Source organism: Penaeus chinensis, chromosome 8, assembly GCF_019202785.1.
Source record: "Penaeus chinensis breed Huanghai No. 1 chromosome 8, ASM1920278v2, whole genome shotgun sequence".
In the NCBI taxonomy this organism is placed as follows: domain Eukaryota; kingdom Metazoa; phylum Arthropoda; class Malacostraca; order Decapoda; family Penaeidae; genus Penaeus; species Penaeus chinensis.
The window spans coordinates 6,673,195-6,685,694 of NC_061826.1; the positions used below are offsets into that span (position 1 = coordinate 6,673,195).

The 12,500-nt window shown below is 35.2% G+C and overlaps 1 protein-coding gene across 1 annotated transcript in view; it reads right to left on the reverse strand.

Moving 5' to 3' along the window:
- Positions 1-702: 702 nt before the first annotated feature.
- LOC125028079 (tetratricopeptide repeat protein 17-like) overlaps positions 703-12,500 on the reverse strand; it is a 19,118-nt gene continuing 7,320 nt past the window's right edge. Inside the window, 18 exon segments of the mRNA XM_047617390.1 lie at positions 703-3,710; positions 4,393-4,498; positions 4,729-4,886; positions 6,113-6,350; positions 6,586-6,842; positions 7,150-7,295; positions 7,701-7,779; positions 8,123-8,311; positions 8,683-8,871; positions 8,873-8,908; positions 9,027-9,276; positions 9,417-9,557; positions 10,069-10,303; positions 10,427-10,593; positions 10,756-10,875; positions 11,113-11,280; positions 11,503-11,726; positions 12,204-12,315. Of these exon segments, the coding sequence (XP_047473346.1) occupies positions 3,579-3,710; positions 4,393-4,498; positions 4,729-4,886; positions 6,113-6,350; positions 6,586-6,842; positions 7,150-7,295; positions 7,701-7,779; positions 8,123-8,311; positions 8,683-8,871; positions 8,873-8,908; positions 9,027-9,276; positions 9,417-9,557; positions 10,069-10,303; positions 10,427-10,593; positions 10,756-10,875; positions 11,113-11,280; positions 11,503-11,726; positions 12,204-12,315 (2,947 nt within the window). The 3' untranslated portion in view covers positions 703-3,578.

Consider the following 12,500-nt stretch of genomic DNA (forward strand, 5'->3'; position numbering starts at 1 on the left):
TTGTTTATGTCCTCATTCATTTTTGTTTCTCCTGGAAACCATCTTTTGAGATATACAGATGTCAGACATGTCGACAATAAGACAATTGAAAAGGAAAGGATAGAGCAGTACTAATAAAGGTTACCATGTATGTATGTTTCCTTATATAACAGTATTTCTGTATCCAAAAGGTTATAAAACCAACTCGTCTTCCTCAGGCACCTTTAACCCAATGACAACAGCTATGACGTGTACGGACATGCTATGCCCACTGTGAGTACTTATTTGATTGTTTTTACACATGGATGGCTACACTTCTACTAAGTCACCAATGAGCCAGTTACGAGTACTGCCTGTCTCGCCCGTTCTCTCTTTTCCTTGATTTACAAAATATTTTGTTATCTTATTTTACTAATGTTAAAAAAAACATTATAATAATTATAATGTTTATAATAGCAATAACACCATCGATATCCATAGCACTAGTAAAAATACGTTTTTCCCGCCATTTCAAATCAGGTACGGTCACAAGGTCTACTAATTGACTCCTTTGTGGCTAAGCGCTAGCAGAGCCATCTATGGGCAGACATTTCACGAAAAAATATAGAAAATGGACACAGAATTTTTCCCATTTATTGTTCATTTTCTCTGGCGGCATTGGGTTAAGTAATCAGGAAACTTAAAACACAGCAGAAATATAAAGGAAAATAGAAAGACAAAATCTGAAATTTCACATTTATTTTATCATCTGAGTATTGTTGGGAGGACAATGAAACAGGATACAATCAATTAAGTCCATCAATTTTTGTTTCGTATGATTTCAAGAAAGTTTCTTGCTTTCTTGGGGATTTGGCAGATCTGTTGTACTGCCTATCGTCATAAATGTTCATTTGGTTTCCACTTAATACACAGCCAAATTTTCACCGGTAATCTAAGAGGCTAAAATATACAAAATATATAACTTATGACAAAGGACATGACTCTCCTGTCCTGCAATGGCAAACACAAAAAAAAATGGAATGTATGTCATGTTACTGCAATCTTTTTTTTTATTTTTATTTTTTTTCCTTACAATTTATGAGGCAAAGTAAGAGTTCCAGAGGGTGCTTAGCTCAGTTTTTCCAGCAACAGTTGTCTCTTCAAAATAACACAAAAAATACATAATGGGATGCATTCTTAATATCTATAATACTGAATCTTTTTAATCTCTGACCGGTTTGTCAAGCTAACAGCCAAACAACTGTAAATGGACAAAACAAATCTACAGAACTTTCCTTTACCTGCTGAAGAAACAGAGATGAAAAAACTTTTTAAACCTGTTAACAGTGAGGTTGATCTTCTCATAAGCAGATTTTAAACAGAAGCTATTTTTTCTTTGTCTAATTCTGAAACAAATGGGACTGTTAGGACAAGATATATTCCCAGCTACAACTTATAATACTAAGCAAAATACTGATTTACATGTTTCTTATTCCTCTTTCCAATATATCTTTCCTAGAATATGAAAAAGCAGCACAATCTAGATTTCTCCTGATAACTTAAATAATATGTGATAACCATATTTTTTGAATGCACATTTCAATTCCATTTTCAAAAATGAGTAACATTCTTTGGTACAGAATTTTTCTTAGCAAATGAATCATCCAAAAATCTTTTAGGTAATCCTTTTCTACATCGCAAATTGATAAGCCTTTCAAATGTTTGGCTTGAAAGATTAAATGAGGTATAAGTAATCTCTAACACTAGACATATTCTGTCCAAACTCAAATATGACAGTATGAAAAATGTGAAAACAGGTTACACTTAAAAGGTGCTGGAGTTGTTCAATGTTCTCAATGTTGCAACAGCCTAACAACCCTCGGCAACTCTTCTTTACGAGGCCATTACTGTGTGCGTCATCAACACATCTAACAAACACTGACATATTCCAATTAATCTATTAAGTAGAAATGCATCAATTTACAACTATAACGTTGTGACTTCAAAGGAAATTATGGCAAAGCTCTGACTAGATTGTTCTGGCAATTATGGATATTATTAACCTTATGTGAAAAAAAGGGGAGGAAAAGATATAACACAATCATGGCTTCCCGTAGCATGCACATTATACAAAATATTGTAACTCTGAGCAAAATAAGATGTGATCTACACCCTTTGTTACTAATTCATTTCCACAGTTCATACAAAAACTTTTCACTTATTATGCTTATGGCACATTCAGCAAGGAAAGAGGAACATCAAATTACTATGTAAACAAAGTATAATGATATGGAATACAGAATATAAAATAACAATTTAAATCTCTATTTGCTTTTTGTTTCTAAACTATAAGGAATTAGAAACGTATCTTGACTAGGAAGCATTTGACATTCCTTACCATCTTCACTGTAATTTTTCAGATAGAAGTTAAGGAATACCTGTAGTGCCAGCTTTAGAAGTACTATTCTTCCTACATAGGTAGGAATCCAATTTCTTTGTAATTTCTTATGAGTAACTGCTGCATATTTTCATGAAGAAATAAAAAGCAAAAAAAAAAAGATTATACATAAATATATATACATAAAAAAATATGCAACAAGTTACTAAACCATTATGATAACAATTCTGTGATAAGAAAATATTACAATTTGTAGGTATTTCATACCAATCTTAGCAATAATCAGTAATATTTATCTGCAAGAAAAAGAAAGTTAGTAAAAAATATAACAAGGAAACTTAACTGATAAACCCTAGTATTTCAAAATTACCAATGCCATGAAGCTATGCCATTTTCATTATATACATCTTTAGACAAACAGACAAACAAAAAAAAGTCCATTAAAAAAAACATACACTGCATCATTCAGATGCAGATTTTTACACAGATTTTCATCACAGATGCTTATACCAGAAACCAGGTCGTTAAAAGAAGGTAACTTCTATACACCGTAAATACATCACTGGATGTGTCTCAGGAGAAGGAACACCTAAGGAATTATTAATCACTTTTGTGTTTGAGATGTATAAAGAAAGTTCTTGGTAAGAGGCCACTGATGTCTACAACATAAAAATCAATACAAATATTTTGGGTACATATTACATGTACATCCTAGGATAAAACTGTAAAAGAGAAATGAAACTAAAAAGTATTCTTAAAGTGCACATGCACATATCCACCAGCAAGTACACAGATTTACCTTAGAGAAGAAGTTTCTCTAACCAAAATGTGATAATTGTCCCACATTATCCAATGGAAATTACTAGACTGCATTATAATAAAACCAATATTTACTTCCTTTTAAAATGTTATCAATGGCCTTTCTACCGGAACATTCACTATCCTCTCTATATGGAATGATGTGAAAATCTATTACAACCAAAGTAAAACATAGGATCAAAGCTATGCATGAATGAGACATTCAGTTTCTGTGTCTTTGTTAATCTGCATAAGAAGAGAAAAGCAAAGAAGAAATAAAAGCATTGGGAAATTTTTAAATAAATTCAAATCATTATCTTCATGAATTTCATTTTTTGTTCTTCGTGAGCAAGTTTAAATCAGCGTAAACTTAGGGTTACTTTCTGTACCTTTGCACTCTGTATTTAACTGAAACGTGTCTATTTCAATTTTTGGTTATCAATTCCTCGCCTACTGAAGCACACTGGATTGCTCTTAGGCGATCCCTGGCTGGCTCAAAGGAGGATTGGAGGGCTAGAGTAGACTGGTAAAATGCTGTCGCTTTCTCAAGATCACCCTGAAATTAAGAGAAAAAAAAAAAGCAATGAATAATAGCAATGTCATAGCAATGGTAAGATACATTCCAGATTTCTAGTTTTACATAATAAATAATTCAGAGATATATATATATAACTTGTAAATGATAAATTCCAATTCAAAGTACGAATAAAGTGAGATTGTGGAAGCTACTGGTTGATATGAAAATATGAATATCATATCAAAAAAAGTAAAATAACAAAACCAGAGATTACTAATGATCATATATACACAGAGCACATGAATAATATTGAAGGGTTTGCAAAGATAACTGAAATAACTCTACATGACACTAGAAACATTTGGGGTAGTGCAATATATAGTGACCCCTTCTTACACTGAAAAATATATATATTCTGTATGGAAACTTATATATTCATACTGCACACCTAGAAGTAAGAATTAAAAACAAATGGAAGTAGTTCAATTCCACCTTACAGGCATTGTAAGAAGACCTTCTCAATAACAAACTTTCAACCTGGTTTTCATTAGAAATATATATCTGAAGAATAAGGAAGCCTTTCTTCAAACATCACTAAGACATAGGATCTAGTGTTTTGCTTTTCAGAAAACTCAGAAAAAAAATTAAACACTTGCATACGTGTAACAGTAAACATAAGATAAACTTACTGTTTAGTACAGCAACCACCTTTTTATCTTACCTTAGCAGCATAAATATTTGCCATAGTGAAATGGATGACCACAAATTTCGGTGATATCTCTAATGCCATATTTGCTACAACAAGGGCATTGTTATACAGTCCTGCCCTGTAAGAACAATAAATATATTGTCAGAATACAAATATGAAGAGTACAACAACAAAATATCTTAATATATCTAATTAAGTTCCATTAGATTTCACTGGAAATTACACTGATTCCTTTTGCTGAGCCATTTCAGAAACAATTTTAGTACTTGTAGACTAACTAATGCTATTAGTATATTGGTATTAACTTTAAATACCAACTTTAAACAATAGTAACCAAATAACACTTGCCTATGAAGAATATTTGCTAAAGATATCAATGGAATGTCTTTCATATGTCGTGGCGCGTGATGGAGTGTGTGGCGCAGGCAATCCACTGCTCTTTCTCCACTGCCCACGACTCTCCAGTACAGTGCTGCTGCTGTTGCCACTACCCATGAAGTTTCATTCTAGAAAAAAATGATACTTATTTAAATTTTTGGCAACATGATGGAATGTGGCTGGTTAAACTGAAGTATCAAGTAATATCAGGCCATTAAACTACATTATCAAGTAATATTAAACAATAAATGCTCCTTTGGGAGAATGAATCAAGAACAAAAACCTGTATGACACAAACACAGTAATGTGTACACAAAGATGATAGGAAAACAGCCACAGTAAGAAATGAAATGAATCGTAATGTTTCGAACTCTTCACGAGTTCCTCTTCAGACGAATAATATACCAAAATGGATGATTTTGGTATATTATTCGTCTGAAGAGGAACTCATGAAGAGTTCGAAATGTTGCAATTCATTTAATTTCTTTCTGTGGCTGTTTTCCTTTCAAAAACCTGTATACCTATTTATTACAAAGAGCAATGTTTTTCATTAGTCATGTCTAATCAAGGTAATTTTTTCCAGTAGAATGGAATTATAAACTCTTCCTCTGATTTCCCCTACTTACAATGTGATCATCTTTATAAAAGATTAGGTCAAAGTAATCTAGTGAAGGGACTGTGGGTCCCAAATAGCTGTTAGTCAGAGAACTGTACAATATAGGTAAACCAAGGTCTAATAATCAGAAGTGAGTGTTAACTCAATTCCGACGGGCATGGCATGTATAGACATGCCTTGCCCACTGTGAGTTTACTTTATTGTTTTTACACATAGATGGCTACACCTGTACTAAGTCACCAATGAGCCAATTATGAGTACTGTCTGTCTCACCCATTTACCCTTTTCCTTGATTTAAGGAAATATATTATGTTATCTTATTTTGCTGTTACTAATGTTTATAACATTATAGTAATTATGTCTATAATAAAAATAACACCATAGATATTCACAGCATTAGTAAAAATTAGGTTTTTCCTGGCAATTCAAGGAAAGGTGAAATTAAGTAAGGTCACAAAGTCTACTAATTGACTCCTTTGTGGCTAAGCACTAGCAGAGCCATCTATGTGCAGCGACATTTCACAAGAAAATTAAAAATGAGTACAGCATTTTCCTCGGCAGCATGTGGTTAAGTCAAATTTATATGTTCAAATGATTAAAGCTGGGTGCAATAAACATATATACTATTAGAATAAAAATAACCTAGGAAGCACACACTTCCACTACAATGACAAAAGCACTGCAATCTTTTCCAGGCTACCTAGACTTCTTGGAACAAGATAACTTATAAATACCTACTTTTTGTAAAGATCTTGCAATTCTGGTTGCCATTAATTCCACAGGTACAGGTGTGCGATCAGTGAGTGTCTGCAGAGCTTCACGTAAACCCATTTCTGGAAAGTGAGGCAGAAGATGGCGATGTCTGATACCCGCTAAGTGGTCCAGGGTGTGCATGGAGGCTGGGAGATCTCCTCGGCACACAGGCTCTTCCAGGGGTGTGCCTACTTGTGGACTGGGCACAAGGTAATCAGATATACTGGAAAAAGACTGTACTTTAGGATTGATCTTTCGTTACATACAGATGTCATGGTCAAAAAAATACAAATTCATATCATACAAAAACTCCCAATTACAAAATAATCCTCCTTTACATCTAGAATAAGAATCATAAAATAATGAAACATCTCCCTGACCTCATCTTTCTATATTACATGACCCAACACAACTGCAATTTGTATTTGGTGTATCTCAACTAAATACGTAACACTCACTCAATGTTCTTAGCCGAGACAGAGAGCCAGGTGGAGGTGAAATGCTTGACATCACTCAGTTTATTGGCACGATCACAAACGTGCGGAGGAGGAGGGGGTGAGGCTACCCTTTCCCGCACCCGCAGGAGGACGTCGGGTAGCGGGTCGTCTTCAATGGCAGGAGTGTCTGAGGGGGGGTTGGATTCTGCTTCGGCTGTTGTCAATGTTGCATCATCTGAGCCCAGGCCCACACGGACATGAATCTGCTTGTTGGATATCTAAACAAAGAACAAAACATATGGTATTCAATACAATTAAAATATGAGGTTAATTAGTCCTTATCTAACTTACATAACTGTGAAAACATGTACAATCAAATTAACTATGCTTGTTAACCCCTCAGATTTGGGTCAAATGACTTAAACTTCCAGAGAAGAAATAGATGTTGCAGAAATAGACATGTAATTAGTTTGTTGTTATTCTTGACAATACATTAAAAAAAAAAAAAAAAAAAAAAAAAAAAAAAAAAAAAAAAAAAAAAAAAAAAACATGCAAAATTTGGCTACCCTGAAAATGATTACTTACCTTTGACTCAGGTCCTTGTGGATCTCCTGTTCCTTTGCTCTTGTCCTCAGCCGGAACGGAAGGCTTCGATAAAGAGGAGTTATCCTCGTCTTCATTCTCTTCTGTCTCTATTTCAAGATCAAGGTTGAGCTCCTCTAGCAATTCATCTATAAGTCAGAAATTGGAACTCTTTAAGTAACCCTACGCAATACAGTTTTCAATATAAGTTATGTAGTTTTGGTCCAAATGAAATGCACTTTCACATTTCATTCAAAGTATACTAAATATGTCTTTTCATTGCAATTCAGACTCGCAACATGATCATATCTGCTTCAGAAACGCAAAAAATAGATCATCAACATACAAAGAAAAAACAAACAAAATCAACATTTTGGCAACATTCTCCAACAAATTTTATGCAATATGACTTTTTTTTAAATATATTTTTTTTCTTATTAGAATGCTCTACTTTAAGTGAGCTAAATTACATCATATATACTAATTGAAATTTTGACCACAATATCAACACAATTTAGTCTTTATGGCCTCAAATTTATTGGAATAAAACTTACTTTTGTCATCACCAGATCCATTGTCCACAACAGCCTGACAACCTCCATCTGTTGTACAAACGCCTTCTTCAACTCCACCCTTGAATTTAAGAACATTGAGTGAATTTCAGATTATATACCATATTTTCTCATTACAAAATGAAAATGAACCTTTTAAACTGAAACTTCTTAGTGTAACAAGTATGATGAAAAGCCATCAAGTCCAGTTTTTCAAAAATGCACAATATCTTCATCCTCTCATAAAAAAGAAAAAAAAAAAATAGAATCCAAAATAATAAATAAAGAAGGAAAAAAAGAAAGCAAGGGAAAGAAGTTGAAACAAATTGAGAAAATGGGGAAAAAGAAAGGAATGAAACAAAACACAGGAAGAACTACACAGGAAAGAGGTAGACAAGATCAAAACCCATAGTCCATCCCTCTACCTGATTCTGGCATGTGGGCAAAGGTCGGACGGAGTGTGGAGGTCGGGTGTGGCATGCGAGAGCGGTCAGATATTGAAGAGCGGCAGGGTGATTAGGGGAGGCTGCCAACACGCGCTCATAGTGGTGCCATGCGCCTGTTAGGTTTCCTTTCCCACAGTACAAGTTAGCCAACAGGAAGTTTGTCTCTGGCTGATGAATTTTAAAAAAGAAAAAAAAACAAAAAAACTATTAGTAGTATAAAAACACACTAATTCAATGACACACAATTAAATAAGCAAATCTGATCATTTCTTTCTGATAATAACTATAATCGTTTTTTATTTTCTAATAAAAATTCTTTACATACAAAGCAAATAGAATTACCATTTTTACTGTACTTTATCTAAGGCTATAAATATGAATAATAAAATATTCTCACATAAATGTAAAACAAAACACAACAAGTTCTGATATCAATAGCATTTATGTGAAAAGAAACACTAGAAATTTCTTTTTAATCCTAACCTTTAATTAGTACAGAAATAGTAAATCAATTGAGTGCACCACACAATCCAACTGACCTCTTGATCATCAACTTGAACAGCTTGTAATGTCAAAGTTAATGCATCATCAATGTGTCCTGCTGTATAAAGCAATGCTGCTGTGTTCACTAGAGGGACATCATGCCACTCCTCAGGAGCTGTTGCAACAGCACGCCTCAAACACTCAACCCCATTGTAGAGATTTCCATGCACCCGCCAGTATAGTCCCTGCTAAGTTGTAGAGAAGCCACTGGGGGCCAACACCCTAGAAGATTCAGTAAATAATTTAGCAGTTATCAAATATATCATCCATATATTCTTTCTCCTTCACAGTACTTAGATAAAATTTAAAACAAAAAATCATCAATAGCTTTCATACTTACTTTCTTCATAGCACTGCTGATCCGCTGCCCTATTTCTGCCTCTGATCCCTGATAACCATACTTCATAAGGTAAGGGACAGCGTGAGGATCAGGGTTTCTTGTGGTCAACGTGTGCCGCTCTTTAATACCAGGAATGTCATCAATTCCTTCTACAACATCGCTGAGTCGCTCACATATGGGTGGATGCCACGGCAATGGGTGTTCCTCATTAAAGCTGACGTCTATATCATCGCTGAGAAATCTGTCAACTCTTTAAAAAGGAGAAAAACCATATAAAACCATTGGGTATTTGAAAGCACCAGTAAACTGTTTCAGCATCATACCCAGGGTTATCTTTAAATTTCTTTTCATCTATGTACTGAATAATATGGTCCTCCTTTATCTACTTACGAGAATCCCTTGTTTTCAGCGGGAAGGAAAACCGAAGGAAAGTCATCCCACTGAGGGAGAGGAGGTGCCTGTTCGCATTGCTCTGGTGTGGGGAAACCTTCACCAAGTGTCACATCCAAGATCCCTGGTGTACCACCATTCCTATTACAGGCAGGAAGATGAAATGTTCTCTTGTATTCTTTCATCTGTCAAATTTCTCTCAAAGACATGCACACCACAGCATCATGCTCTGTGATAGACATTCAAGTATGAGCCTTTATAATCTTTAGTTGATATATGTATATGAAATGAGTAAGTAGTTAAGGACTACCTCACCCATTTACACCAAGTTGATGTCACATTTTGCACTTGCTTAGTCCTGGCTGCAATTGTTGAGGAGAAACAGGCCCTCAAAATAGGCTTAAAGCCTCTTTTTAGCATTATTACCTAAAAAATAATTTATGCCACAGCCAAGTGCACAGAAAGTGGGGCAACCTTATATTTCCCTTGAACAGCTGACTCTGCATGCACCTTGACATGTTGCTCAATATGGCACTGGGGGATCCCATGATAATTGGGTTAAGAAAGACAAAGGAGATCAAATTCTGTTTTCATTCATTTCTTTCTCTCTCATGCACAAACATAACATTCTCTCAAAAATTTCAATTCTCACCTGTAGGTCTTCGTTGGATGAAGTGGCATGATCTGTGGTACCTGAGACATTAGCAAAGGCTTTCTCTTGAGCACATGCTGCCCTAATCTTAGTGCCTCTGATTCCACAGTATGTAGAAGACTCTGCAGATCTAAGAGGAGCTCAGAAGGAGAGCCTCTTTGTTCTAGCTGATCTCTTCGCATGTTGCAACTCAAGAATGTGTGGCCATCCTGTTGATACTGAAAACAGTCTTGACCTGCAGGGAGCAAAAAATTCAGTGATAGGATGCCAAAAGGCCTTCTTCCTTACTCATGACTGAACTAAAAACCCATCTTTCAAAAATCAGAGCCTACTATGCAACACTTATCATTTTACTAACCTCTTCCATCTGTGCTCTCTCTGATTTTCTGCTCTTCGTATTCCAGTCTTGACTCCAGTTTCATTTCTGGAGTAGCTTGCTCAAGAAGAAGCTTTTGCTGGAGAGATAACCACTCTTCATGCCGCTTCTGGTAATCTCTCAGCTCCCCTAAAGTTCTCTGTAGTGACCTACGAAGTCAACATTTATTAGTCACCACTATTAGTATGGTCTTAAAAAAAAAAAAGCAGCAGCAAAAAAAGAGGATATGATACAAATAGTATAAGAACTCTAACAAAATCTATGTAGTCTAAAAGTAAGATTTCATGCATCCTAGTACAAATGGGACTTACTGATGTTGGTTTTCCAATGCAGCTTCTAATTTTGAATGACACAGAACAGCATGTTTTCTACGACGTAAACTCTGGTCACCAGGAGACATATATAATGCATTTTCAAAGCACAATACAGAACTGTTTAAAAGAGATATTTTTGTTGATGTTAATTTCATGTACATAAGAAAACAGCCCAGCTAACTTAACTTGGATGAAAAACTCATTTTCAACAAATGATAAATTATGTATTTCAAAGGTCATATTATATATGGAAGAGGAGGAAAAGGAAAGAAACTCACAGTGGAAATGGAAGAGAAAACCAAGAAGAGAATGTACAGAATTGAAGGATACAAAAATGTTTAGATGGTTACTTACACATTATAAAATGCTAATGTAGCATAAACATTGCCTAAAGTTATGTGTGCAACTGGGGAATGTCTGTAGTGGTCTATGGCTGCATGGAGCACTAACACAGCCTCGTCTGATCGTCTTGCTCGATGCAAAATGTTGCCCAAGTGAACCATTGGTATATAACGGTAATTCCTGAAGAATAATGAAATAAAAGTACTCAAGAAAAATATAATGTTCTCTTGATATTCAAAAATACATGTACAATGCCACAGAAAGTATGTGATATATTTATATAACTCTATATCTTACATCTGGGGATTCGGTAGAGAATAATAATAATAATAGTAATAATAATAATAATAATAATAATAATAATAATAATAATAATAATAATAAAAAGAGAGGCCAACAAACCTGGGCGTTAGGTGAAGAGCCCTCCGCACACACTCTGTGGCTTTGAGGGGTTCTGCCTTTACTCTCCAGTACTGAGTAGCGAGGTTGTGCAGAACCCAGGATGAGGAATTTGTAACTAGAGCCACTGCGACCCTATGACCCCACACCGACACGTCACTCTCCCCACCCACCGTTGTTAGGTCATCCTCGGTGGTTGTGGTTAGGTTGTCACGATACCGGATGCCCTGAGGGAGGAATAAGGTTGTAGTCTGGGGGGGGGTGGGGATACTTTGGGCCAAGTTGGGGCAGTCGCAGAAAATTTATGCTGAGTTTATATTCTGACATCTGATGATAACTTTGAAAATAATACTTGGTGTCACATGTTTCAAGTTCAGGAACGAACCACGTAAATTGCTCATATGTGGAGACTGATGGTCAGGGTAATGGTAATAAAATGGTATTAGTTGTACTACATCACTAACGGAAATTAAAATGATGATAATGACAATTAGACTGCTGATAATGATGATGATGATAACTACAGTGATGACAATGATGATGATGATGAACAAAGAAATAGTAATACAATATTGGTAATATTGGTAAAAATCAATAGTAACAATGATCATATTGATAATAAGAGGACATGACCCATAGAATCTGTAGGATGCAGTCACTGAAGGTCTCCCTGCCTTATTTGCTACAACCACAGCAACAATTACCTGAAGGTGTTCATAGGCAAACATGGAGAAGGGCATGTCAAAGGCCTTGATGCAGTCCGGCTCCTGGAGAGCATCTGACACAGAAGGGGATAACCCAAGGTGATCCTCAAGTCTGGAAGCAAGGGGGAAGGATAAAAGTCAAAGGATAAGGATATAATGATAAAAGAGGAGGAATAATAAATAAGAATGAAATAAGAGAAATGAAATGAAATGAATTATATCTATATACACATGTGAAAAAGAAGATAAAGATGAAGAAGAAAAAGAAGAAGACAAAGACAAAGAAGAAAAAAACAA